The sequence below is a fragment of the Paroedura picta genome, chromosome 16, assembly GCF_049243985.1.
Source record: "Paroedura picta isolate Pp20150507F chromosome 16, Ppicta_v3.0, whole genome shotgun sequence".
Taxonomy (NCBI): domain Eukaryota; kingdom Metazoa; phylum Chordata; class Lepidosauria; order Squamata; family Gekkonidae; genus Paroedura; species Paroedura picta.
Window position 1 is genome coordinate 8,155,323 of NC_135384.1, and position 12,568 is coordinate 8,167,890.

A 12,568-nucleotide genomic window follows, 5' to 3' on the forward strand; every position below is an offset into this window, starting at 1 on the left:
GAAAAATGCCATTTGCACTTCTATTGGGACACAGAGATAACATGCTAGTGGGCAGCTTTCATTTTAAAGGAAACTTCCAGGCCTTTTGGTTGCAGAGTTATAAGGGGAAAGGTATCGGCTGCACATTTTTTTTGTGTAACTCCATAAGCAGAAAGGTCCAAGACATTTTTAACTGAAACCTGTTGCATTAGATTGTTGTACAGTTATAATTCTATGGAGATACAGCTACTACTGATACTTTTGAGCCTTCTGGCGTGGGAGGAAAATGGATCTGGTGTGGGCTGAATTGGGGGGAAATGTGCACATTCCCCTCCACATGGCTTCCAAAGGTGCTTTGACTGCACTCTTTCCAAAAAGATAACTTTCAAATCATGTTTTGGGAAAGATTAGAGCCACGTGTAAACAGCCTAGAGGATCACGTTCTCAGGTGCAAAACCCAGCGAGGTTTATCTGTTTTGTCCTACGCTGCGTCCAAATGAATTGAGATGACCTCCTTGCCTTCCCTCTTCCATTTGATTCTCTCAGCAACCCTGGGCCTCGTGTCAGAGTTGTGAATTTGAATCTAGTTTCTCCCATTCATGCTTCGGCAGCTCCAACGGCCACGCTTCACCCCCTCCTCTTCCGTTTCACTCTCCCCACCCCCGGTGGTTCACTTGTATATTTCTCCTTTAATGCATTGCCACAGTCCCCCGTGTTTTCCATTGCAGGACGGACGGGGGCAGACGCAAGGGCTACATGGGGCACCTTACCCGCATTGCCAACGCCTTAGCACAAGGCTCTGAAAAGTGGCCCCACTCCACCCTCATCAAGCAGCTTTTGAAAGGTAATGGTAGGGGGGCTTGCGTGCAGCTGGCTTAAATAATTCGGTATGCAAACAGCCTGCAGGAGCATCTGCGACTACAGCCTCTTGCCTTTCAAGCAGTGTAAGGCAAGATATGCCTTGAAGGTTGTGAACCGGCTTGGCGTAGTGGTTAAGAGCGGCAGCTTCTAATCTGGCGAGCCGGATTTGATTCCCCGCTCCACATGCAGCCGGCTGGGTGGAAATGGAATGAACAAGCCCTGCCTCTTGCATACGGGCAGGCTCTGTGTTTGCGTGTCTTTGGGGAGGGGCCGTGGCTCAGGGGTAGAGTATTTGCCTGGCATGTGGAAGATATATATATCTTTAAAAGGATGCTCAGCGAGCAGTGACCAGTCAGCAGTGACTGTTCAGCTGCTGCCTTTTTTACACTGCAGAGCTACCAGAGGATGAACAAGAGCAGTGGGAGAAGTTTGTCTCGGGGCCCTTGTCGGAGACGAACAAGAAGAACACTGTGGATCTCGTGAGTCGCTCTCTTCAGCCTGTATCGTGTTTCCAACCTGGTCTCTTCCTAAAACGGGCTAGCCCTGTGTGTGTGTGTGTGTGTTATTCAGTGCATTTGCAGATGTGGCCTGCTAGATCATGTCCCGGGTATTTAGGTACCAACCTGCCCCCTTAAATGCAAATATTGGGACTCGAGCTCTTGAGCAAAGGGCCTTCTCTCCAGTTGTTGTTGTCAACCGGAATCCTGACATTAGGAGTTACAGGGGAACTCCATTGTCTGTGCCAGGCCTGCACGTTCTCAGTGTCCTGCTGAGATCATTCTGAGCTATATTTTGTTAGGGAAGTTCTTAAATTGTAGGTGGCCCTTGACTGGCTTGCTTCCTTTATGACCGCGACCAGTGGATGCTTCAGAGGCGGTCCTAAGCGCCCTTTTCTTTACAATGCCACATGCTTGTGGTAGCCTTTGGCAGTATGGCAGCCAAGACTGGTGCGTGTGGAGAACCATAGAGCTGTGGAGGGAGGGGAGGATGGCAAAAGACACATGTAGAGTGCTGGAGATGGAAAGGATTGCCAAGAGGTAGCAGAAGCCAAGTGAGAGCTTGATAGGTCTGAGGCAGGTTTCTGGCTTCCTGGAGGACAAAACAGACCTTTCTCAACTTTTTTACTGTTGCGACATTTTTCAGGCTTTTGAGAAACCCCAGAAGTGGCGCAATCATGCAGAATACGGTTGGGAAGCATAACTGTGTACTGCCCACCTGGGGCCCCTCCCCTTCCCACCCCATCACTGGGCATTTTGGGCATGGGAGGGCAGGTCAACCTGACCCTATAAAACGTTAATTAACTCCTACCCATTCGGGAAACCCTTCCAGGGCCATCACAAAAGCCTGCCTTAGGGAGTAGAAGTCCCGTTAGCGCTGATCTTGTCCAGTCGGTCTTCGCCAGGCCCCCAGTAGAATGACCACCCCTGTTTCCTGCAGGTCAACATGCACAACCTCCACTCATCAAGCGATGATGATGAGAACGACCTCAAGGAATTCAGCTTCCCCCAGGAGGCTGTGCTGCAGCAGGTAAGTCAAGTAGTCCCCACAAGCCCCTTGAGAGAGCTTGCATACCCCCCCCCCCAGCCCCCGTTTCTTAGCTGCCGTCACCTAACCTTAGGGACCCCTTGGAGCACCAGCGCTCTCAGCCGAAAAACTTCACCCGTCTCGTTTCTCTTCCTTCCCAGGCCTTTGTGGATTACCAGCTGCAGCAGATGACTTCGGCCTTCATCGACCACTTTGGCTTCAACGACGAAGAGTTTGGCGAGCAGGAAGAGAACGTCAAGTTAGTGCGGTGTTGCTTATCCTCTTGCACCCTGGCTTCGCTTGTGCCTCTTGTTCCGTTCCTCTTGCTCTGCACTTGTGGCTGGGAATAGAAGTGGCCTTCTCTGCGGACAGTGGTACAGCATGGGGACTCTTGGAAGACGGGACGTGTCCTCCTGAGAAGCTTGGGAGACAGAACTCCTTGGTGGCTCTTTATGGAAGCCCACATATGGAGTCATGCCTGCCTGAAGGGACACAGAGGGAATAGTTAGTCTCCACTGTTCTTATTTAACTTCTCTCCTGCCATTCTTCGGTTGTGGCACTCGAGACGAATGTGCAAAACGACGTCCCGTGGGAAGTCTGCCTTTTGAATCCTGAGCAGCCTCAGGCCTGATTAATTTCGGCATGTTTGCCAAAGTGTGTATCTAAACTAGGGGTCCCCAAAGCTTTGGAGCCAACCCCAAAATGCCAGGGATTGAAGTTGTGCACAACTCTGATCATAACTCTTCAGCGTTTCAGGCAAAAGCTCTGTTTAACGAATGCCTTTTTATCTGCGCGGCCAATCGGAACCCCTGCTGGGAATAAGCTCCACCTACCGTTGCCCACGTTTTAAAAGCACTTGGGCACCAGGAAAGGTGTTGGCAGGCACAGTGGTGCCCATGGACTCTCCCCCTGTGGAGACCCCTGATCTAAAAATTGAGCTTCATGCACCTTAGTCCTGGATTCGCCCGGAAGGAGTAGCCTGTTCATTGAGGGTTCCACAGATTTTAAGGATCGTGTACCTGGGTGCATGTTGTTGCATGTAGTACGTGCATCAGGCCGTTGCAAGTGGAGGGGCACGGATGCACGCTGCAAGTTTGGGGAAGGGACCGGGGATGCCTTTTCTGACGCTTCTCCTCTTGGAGCTCTGGCCTGTGAGAGATTATAGATGCTCCTTTGGGTTCCCTGAGTCAGGAGTGAGGATCTGAGAGCCAGAACTGATTGGCTGCCTTTCAGAAAGCAGCAAGGCCCAGGAAGAATGAGAGTGCATGGAGCTGCCGGTGGTAGAGATTTCTATTGTTGCTTCACAACTATTCTTAGCTGATGGGACAAGAACTTTAGGAAGTCCTTTAGGAAGACATTCCAAAGTTCTGGGAGGCAGGATGGCTGGCTTTGGGGGGGGGGGAGACCCAGTTTCCATCGCAGCATGCCTGGCCCCCCTGCTGCTTCCCTTGCTCAACTCAGCTTGATGGCTTTACCCGGCAGGGTGGAAAACTGTTGCGTTTTCTGAGCCTCTCTACCATTTATATATTTAACGGTTTTGGCAAAGCTTGTTCAGGCACTCATTGTTGCCTAATTCTGTAGTTGGGGCAGGTTCAGCATGAATCCTACCCTTCAGAGCTATAGGAAGAGGAGCTTGGGGGACTTAACCTCACCCCCATCTTGCCACTGCCTACTTGAGGGCAGCCTCTCTCCTTCCCCCAAGCGCCGCCCCCCCCCCCCGATTTCATGTGTCACCCTCTTTCTTTCTCTCTCCCTCTTTCTTTTTCTGTCTTTCCTTGTCTGCCCTGCAGCGCTCACTTCCGACAGCTGAAAAGGTAATGCCTAACCCACTGCTCTACTCCTTTCTGGCCACAGGCTGGGACACGGAAGCATCTCTGTCCCCCTCCTCTTTCTCCCCAAAAGGCCGATCGAGCCAGAAATGGTCAGTTCTTTACTCTGACTGAGGAGTGGTTGGCAAACCCTTAGAAATAACCCAGGTTTCAGCAGCATGGTCCAAATCAAGGACCCAGGCAGGTTGACTGGCTAATTAGAGTATCTTGCAGTGTCTCCATTGTGGCTACCCAATGCCATCTTAGCTCAGTTGATAAGGACGATCAGTTGATAACCGATCAGTTGATAAGGACGATTTTTCTTTGTTGTGGTGCCTGTTGGCTGCTCATGAACATTAAAGCCTTCAGTACCCTGCGGTGCTGTTCAAAGATGAAGGTAGCCGTGGGCTTATCCCGCCCACTTTCGGTGGGGGGAAAGGAAGCCGGATGTAGTGGGTGGAGAAGGTAACATTGAGCTGTCCTTCTCAGATGTCCTGCTGGAACACAGATAGTGTTAAGAACGGAAGTCAGCAGAACTGAGGGTGTTTGGCATTAGAGCCAGGAGAGCTGCTCCGTGATAAAACTGCTGGTGTGGAAGGAAGACTTGGTGGGTTTGGAAGGAAAGGAGGCTGAGGTGCTGTAGAGAAGGACGGCCTATACGTTGCAAAGTCCCCCCCCCCCCCCGAAGACACTAGGAGGTGCTGGGCAATCTGGCATTTGAGTCACTTCCTCTGCACTGCTTAACTTTTCTAGGGTGATTGGAGATCATGAAACATGACATAAGATCCCACATAGTAAGGCAAGTTTTCTGCTGACACCCCCCCCCCCAAGTGCTGGTCTGCTGACCACAAGGAGCAGAGTTTTGAGGCATGGAGGAGCTTGCAAACAGGGAAGGGGGCAGAGTTTGCATGGGATCTCCATGGGATCTTTCTGGAATTTCCAAAAGCAGGGTAGGTTTCCCTCACCCTATCTCTGGCAGTGAGGGTCCATCTTCAGCCTCTTCCTCCTAGGCTAGGACTTGCTTCTTTCCCGAGGAAGCCCCCTGCTATGTCTTTCCAACCTCCTGTCCCGTTCTCTGCTCTTTTCCAGCGCCCCCTTCGACAAGACGGCCAACATCACCTTCTCCTTGAACGCGGATGATGACAGTGTAAGTGCTGATCCTCCGTAGGGACTTCCTGTCTATCTCTCCCCGTCCTCCTTTGATCCATCCTCTAACAACAACCCCCCTCCCCCCGTTTTTCCACAGCCCAACTCCAACCTCTTTGACATTTGCTACAAGGAACGGATCCAGCAGTTTGATGACGACGAGGAGGCCGACGGTTCCGACGGGGAAGACATCTGGCAGGAGAAAGAAGCTGCTGTCGCCTCTGGCAATGCACAGCCCATAGCTGCCAGGTATTGTTATTGTTATTGTTATGGGTTATTTATTATTCATTATTCATTTATATGGTTATATGTTATATGGTTACAACTATTAGTTATTATTCTTATAAGGTTATTCGCATGTTTTTATAGACCATTTTATGTATTGTTCTTTGTTCTTATGTAAACTGCCCTGAGCCTCCGGGGAGGGTGGTATACAAATAAATCATTTATCATTTATCATTTATCATTTATTTTTCAAGCCATTCAACAGGAGGAGTAAACCTTCCTAAATTCTATTCAAAACACCACTCTGGTTTCAAATGATAACATACGTTGAGAGTTTACATGCTTTTTTCCAAACAAAATGCATATGTATATATATTATATATTTAAAAAACTTAGTTATACGAATCACCAATCAAAGGAATAGCCTTCTTTGATCCCTTGGGATCTGAGGCAGAGTGACAGCCCTACTTCTCCCTCTGGATCGCATACACATTCAGGTAGATATCTAGCTTGGCTCATTTCAGAGCTGGCTGAAACGACAGAGGCTGTTTTAAACAACAAATTCTGATTTTTTTTGTTTGGGGAGAACAGAATACGAAGGGCATGTGAACGCAGGTACTTGCATGGGAGAAATGAAAATGGTTCATTGTGGTTCAGGGTTTCTTAGATGCAAGAGGTTGCAAAAACGATTCAAAAAATGAATGCAGCCTGAACAAACCGGCTCCCTCGCTCGGCGTCTGATGGATCCTGAGCTGTGTTGCCCTGATATGGGCCTGTTTGGCAGCTCTTACATCACTTGCTGAGTTTGCAGGCTAACGGGGAGTTCAAGCACTTTTCAACTGTCACTGAACTCAGCGTAAAGTTAATGTAATCTTGGAAAGTTAATTGAACAGTTGCAGAACAGCTGGATTAATTGATTTTTAATGAAGGTTAACTGTTGAGATTGGCCTTCTTATCTTGCGATAATTTACATGCACTTGCTGATTAGATCATCTGGACTTGTGTCGATTGTCTCATGTTTAGTTAATTATGATAGAACGGGTTTAATTTTTCTCTATAAACATGCACTAATGTGATATGCCAATCAGATTTCTCTGGATGGAATTCTCTGAAGGGGATGAGGTGAGATTCCTGGGTGTACCTGAGGCTTCACATTAATCCCCAAAAGCAGTGAGACAAGGGCCTGATGAAACCTGGTTTGCATTTTAAAATATTATTACACGCTATAATATGATTAAACGTGCTTTGAGAATTTTAGCACTTACTTTTACAGTAATTGTATTGCAGGATTGATTTTTATATGTCTGTATTTTCTACTGGGAACAATTTTTTTCTCATTCATTCATTCATTCATATTTCTATACCGCCCATTTCTTTGCAGCTCTGGGTGGTTCACACTGAACAAATAAGTCTTTCAGGTTTTCAGTCTAATGGGCTGGTTATATTTCAAAGAATGGGACTCACCTGTTACATTTATTATCAGATTTAAATGTTGATAATCATCCTTTAATAGGTAAATCCTGGAGAACTCTGCTGCCAAACAGTTTGCATAGGCACAAAGCCTTTTGACTCCAGATCCTCTAACTGGATACAGGACTGGAACCTCTAGTTACAAAGTGATTTCTGATTCCCTTGCTTGCTTCTTGGAAGGACAGATATAACAGTTTTACTTCAGGGGTTTATAACTCTTTTCTGGGGTAAAATTCTTTATGTAGATCAGGCTTTCTCAACCAGGATTTTGTGAAAACCGTGTCCTTATTTCTCCAGTGGCTTTAAAGCTCGGTTTTTGCCTAGGTCATAACCAGAATTATTTCTGTCCCCCTGCATGCTTTCTCCCCCCCCCCTCCCCCAGGAGTGTTGGAAGCACAGACAGTGAGGACAGCGAAGACTCCGAAGAAGAGGGTGAAGAGGAAGATCCTGGCGGGGGAGACGGAGACGCTGCTCACGTCAGCAACGGCTGCAGCGAACGAACGGAGGAGGAGGAGGGGGCATCGGGAGGTCAGAATCTGCTGGGACCACTGGGATCTTGAGGCCCGGGAGAGTTGGTGAAGGGCCAAATACAGACAGTCACTTGGTGATCGGCTTGGGGACCCTTGTGTTGCCGAAGAGGGCTGTGGAATCCACCGCAGTTCCCTGTGTCCAAGAGAGCAGTTGGTCCATTAGGAATGTTTTGGGCCGGCTTGCAAAGCAGCCAGACCCCAGGGACGCAAGTAGACGAGCACTCACACGTTCAGCCATGTCGGTCTTGCCACTTTAGTCACAGCAATTGAGTCCAGGGGACAGTCTTGAGGGGAAACTCACAGCCACAGGGCTTCCTCGGCATAAAAATTTAAATCGCTCACCTCCCAAGGGAAACCAAGTTGTGTTAGTTACAGACTCTGCGATGGCGGGTAGTGTCCAGAAGATGGGGCTAGAGAGAGTCGTTTTCTTCCTGGGTGCTGCTTTCCTCTCTTCCGCAGTTAAATGTCCAAAGCCTCTTGTCAGCTCTGCCACAGGTTAGGCCTGACCCTTCTGTCGCAACCTCTTCTTCCCTAGATCCTAGCTGGGCAGACAGTACCTCTACCGTGCCTCCCCAACCCGTGGCTGCTGACACAGGAGCGGCAGTGTGGGACAGGCCGAGTTCAGATTCCTCCTGCCCCACCACAGATGAGAACTGGGCCTCCTTCGCAGAGCCCCCCACGCAGCAGCAAGAAAGGTGAGCCTTTGGAACGCTTCTGTCTCGGAAATCCAGAGCAGAAGCGACTCAGCCGGGCCTTTGGGCTTCCTCTCGAGGCCTGGTGCTGAAATCCGTAGCTGGGAAGGAGCTTGGCTGCCTGGTTTCCTTTCCCCTTCCCTTACCGATTCCCCCCTTTGCCTCCCCAGTCCCTCCAAAGCGCCCACGGGCCCTGCTTCCCCCGCCAGCCTCCCTCAGGAAGTGACGCAAAGCAATGTATCCCCCGCCGAAGGTGAGTAACCTTCCATTTTTCCAAAGTCTCTGGGTGCTCAGATCCCATACTCAACTTGGAAACTATATTTGGAGATGGTCGGGGCACTTTGTACAAAATTAGAATTTAACTGCCGATTGTTTTTAGAACCATGCATGTATGGGTTTCGACAAGCTGTCAACTGCCCTGAAACTGTTGCCAGAGAGAGGCGGTCTACGAATCAAATAGCTACAAATACCTATAAATAAATATGAACTGAGTCTCCCCGGGAAAAGGCGGAGCCTCTAGGTGGCCACTTATTTTAAAGGCACCAGAAGCTGGGGTGGGGCCAAGTGGGTGAAAAACCTCCACCTAGACAGCAAAGTTTCCCCAAGTAACAGGTCCCCCAGGCCACTGACTGCTCTCCGTGGCACTTCCAGTGGCCCTGTTTTGCCTGTGGGCTCCTGCACATGTACGCGTAAAAGTTTGTCCCACTTGCAGACACATTTCTGATCTTCCTGGTTATTTTCCCCCCTTCTCGCTGCCTTGGCAGCAGCCTCTAGTGTCCTACAGGATCCACCCACTCCAGACACAGGCCCTCCAGAAGGGTGTGATCCGCTGCACCCCTCCACCGTGACAACAGTAGCCAGGTAAGCCTGAGAGGGGTGATTTGGGGCATACCTGGCTGCCTTTTCCCTTGAAGAACGGATATTGTGGAGACAGATGTATGCGGGGGGGGGGGGTGTTCCCCATAGGGCTCAGAAAAACCACACAGACCTTGGTAGTCTGAGTACCATCTGATAGTTTTTCTCAGTCGCTGCAGGCGCCTTTAAATAAAGGGAGCCCCAGTACCGTTTTTCTTTCCTTTGGGGGAGATGTAAGGCATTGTGAAGCATGAATGGGTCAGATGGGGAAGGGGGAGTGGGGGGGGGGGAATCAGTGATCCCCGCCTCATAACCTGCACCTCTCCCCCCTTTCCTCTGCAGCACAGTAGAACCTCCCCCATCTACCTCGGATTCTGCCCAGCCGCTCCAGGGGACAACAGAGGCTCCACAATCTGAGCACAATTCCCCACAGACAGAACAGCAGCATCAAGCAGCAGCCAGGTGAGGCTGGCCCTGAGCAAGGAAATAGGTCTGGCAGGTGTCCTGAAAGATGGTTCTTGTACATATTCATACAATCATAGAATAATAGAGTTGGAAGGGACCTCCTGGGTCATCTAGTCCAACCCCCTGCACTGTGCAGCACATTCACATCCCAATTGCTCATTCACTAAATTGACGAACTTTCAATCAACTAAAAACACAGAAGCACATACGCACGCGGCGGCGCAAGCCTATCCTTCCATTCATTTGTCGCATTGCTGGCAGCCGTGGCCAGGGTGCTTCCTTGCTCCTTGACTTCGCATCCCAGCGGTTAACATTCTCTCCTTCTCCCTCCCCAGATAAAGCCTCTTGGTGGGTCTCGTCACTGGGAAAGCCCACGGCTGCTCGCCCGATCAAGTCCATTTCACCATGGACTGTCCCCAGTCCTTCCGGTGCCTTCACCCCTGTGGGCAGGTGGGGGGGCAGAAGAGAAAGCGGCAAGAAGGCAAAGAAAGAACCCGGCCTCTCTCCCTCCCCTATCCCTCGCAATCACTGAAGAAACCAGGGCCTGGTACCGGCGAGCGCCTGCAAGAGGAGTGGAGGACCGTGCAGAGGGCGGCAAAAGTCATCTTTCCCTCTTTGCGGCAACTTGGTTGGTGAAGCCCAGCAACATAGCATCCCCGGGGCGGGGGGAGCATCCTCCTCCTCCGTTGGCGCAATGCCTCCCCCCCCCGCCCCTTTCCCAAATACGCATACGCATTGCTGCACTGAGCAAAACTTGTTTGTTTGATGCAATTAAAATTGACACTTGAATTGTAACCAGAGGTCTGCTGAATGGGGGCAGGTAGAAAAGCAAAATCTCTCTTGACAGTACCGAGAGCTCTGCTTCCCTCTGAAAGCCCCACCTCCAAGCACAAATCTTCTGTGCCCTTCCTGCCCATCTCTCTCGCTCCCCACTCCCCCCCCCCCGCAATCTGCTCCCCAAGTTTTCTTTGCAGGGTTTGGTGGGGGCTAACGGAAATCACCGCACAGGGTCAGGAGGGCAGGGAATTAGCTGCTGCGGTCCTCCACGGACTTCACGGAGGGCTGCTGCTGTGGGAGTTTAGGGAAGCAGCAAGGGGGATGTTGGGGGGGGGGGCTGTGACAGGTGAGTGGGGCAGAATCACTGCATTTTTTTAAAAATTGCTTTTTTAGCATGTGTGCGCGCACACATACAGAGTCCCCAGGAACTTATGGCTATACAAAATGCCATCTGAGACAGAGCGGTGGGCGGCTGGGAGAGCTCGGTACAAGCTCCTCTTGGTTCCCCAGCTGCAAATCAAGGGGTCCCCCCCCCTTCCAACATCCCAGCAGCTATCCCTTCACTGGGCTGGGGTTTTTAACTTGTGAGATTTTAGAGTGTGTGTTTGTGTGTATGAAATTGGAATCCACATCTCCCCAAATTATCCCGGCTTCTCCGCCCCTCCGGTACCTTCGCCAGCTCACTGGGGTTTAGGCTGGACCCCTCCGTTCCAAAGCCAACGCTTCCCCCGACTCCACGGAGTTTCCTTATAAACTATCGAAGGGCTCGATCAAGAACTCCAGTGCTTCTCCACGGCTCCAAGTACCCGCCGCATGGCGAGAGGGAGAAACACTTTAGTTGTCCTCCTGTGACAACCGTTCTCTGAAATGCATGCGTCCCGGAAGATTCTCCCCCCCCCCCCCCGGTGCCAGTGGGCAGGGGTCCGCCAGTCCCAGAAACAGTCCTGATCCCAAACTGGAGTATCGATGACTTAGGGAAGACCAGAGGTACCTAAGGAAAGGGGTGTGTAGTTGGGCAGAGCAGCACTTCTGTAAGATCTTCCATGTGGGATGATGGCAGGAGATCTCCCTGCCCCCGACTTCAGCTTTTTCAAATAAGGGACACCAGCTGCACTTTAAGTAATAACGAATTGGTGTTTCTTGGACTCTGGCTCGCTCGCCGCCTTTCTCGCAGTGAGCGTTTTGTCTCTTAAATTTGATCCTAAGGATGGGATCGAAAGATGGAGCACGCCTTGCTTGAGGTTTGTGGGAAGGGGCATCTTCAGGGCGTTTTAGCACTGGACTACAGGAGCACATCCTGTACGTGGCTGCAGATTGTCTTACAGCGGTTAACGGTGAAGTCCAGCATATTCTCCATCCTCTCTCCAGTCCTGGAGTTGGCTTGGATTGTATGGCCATGGTTAAAGACCTAACTTCTCTGCTTTTTCCCCCGAAGTCCTGCATAACACACAAGGCCCTACTATGCTTGTGGGGAAAGCCTGACTGGAGACCCCTCCTCCCTACTGACCCCAAAGAGGCTGAGATATCCTCCTTTAACTCTTCAGATACTCCTGGGGGGGGGGGGGGGGAGTCATTGCTTCTCTCTTGGTTTGGCCTCCCAGCTGCTAGCGTTTGTGGGGTTTCCCGTGCTCCTTTATAGTGTTAAAAACGAAATCCACTGCCTCATCCTCGCCTCTGACTACAGAATCGGGACAAGAACACTGCAAAATTTCAACCAAGAGCGCCTTGGGGCTTTGAGGGGGTGGGATCAGTACCCATGGGAGGGGGGCGTGTCTGTGTGGCTGCATCCGTGTGTCTGTACGTGTGTGGGGGGGAGCTTAGTGAAGAAGTTCTAATTCCACAGTTCCTGGGGGTCAGTCTTAACACATCGAGGGCAGAGAGGCCGAGGTGGGGCAGCGCATCAGGTCCTGTGGGTAATTTCCTTGCATAAGCACTAAGCCCCCCCCCCTCCTTCCCCAGATCTGCCCCACCTCTTTTACTTCCAGGCGGTCGGCAGCCTTGCTCCTGTCTCCCCTCTTCTCTACCCCCCCTCCCCAATAAATGGCAATATTTCTCAAAGCTCTTAAACCACAAAGGACAGAAGTGGCCTTTCGCATTGTCTGCGTCATGCCATGTTGGTGATTATTTTTTCCTTTCTCCCCCCTGCCCCGTTGCGTGTATGTGTGTGTCCTGTTTGAATAAAGAGATTCTATGGCTGTAGTTATCCGTCCTTGTATTTCCTGCGCCTCGACAAGCC

At 50.7% G+C, this 12,568-nt stretch overlaps 1 protein-coding gene across 4 annotated transcripts in view; it reads left to right on the top strand.

The window, feature by feature from the left end:
• The window catches only part of PPP6R1 (protein phosphatase 6 regulatory subunit 1), a 40,137-nt gene extending 27,606 nt beyond the window's left edge, over window positions 1-12,531 (top strand). For 3 of the 4 annotated variants that reach the window (XM_077315693.1, XM_077315691.1, XM_077315692.1), the window contains exons 12-23: window positions 708-823; window positions 1,234-1,319; window positions 2,278-2,367; window positions 2,526-2,623; window positions 5,262-5,319; window positions 5,419-5,567; window positions 7,396-7,541; window positions 8,079-8,238; window positions 8,406-8,488; window positions 9,000-9,096; window positions 9,433-9,552; window positions 9,891-12,531. In XM_077315693.1, the coding sequence (XP_077171808.1) occupies window positions 708-823; window positions 1,234-1,319; window positions 2,278-2,367; window positions 2,526-2,623; window positions 5,262-5,319; window positions 5,419-5,567; window positions 7,396-7,541; window positions 8,079-8,238; window positions 8,406-8,488; window positions 9,000-9,096; window positions 9,433-9,552; window positions 9,891-9,894 (1,207 nt within the window). In that variant the 3' untranslated portion in view covers window positions 9,895-12,531. The remainder of the gene's footprint in view (window positions 1-707; window positions 824-1,233; window positions 1,320-2,277; window positions 2,368-2,525; window positions 2,624-5,261; window positions 5,320-5,418; window positions 5,568-7,395; window positions 7,542-8,078; window positions 8,239-8,405; window positions 8,489-8,999; window positions 9,097-9,432; window positions 9,553-9,890) is intronic. The other variant, XM_077315694.1, reaches the window with a different exon arrangement.
• The last annotated feature ends 37 nt before the right edge of the window (window positions 12,532-12,568 follow it).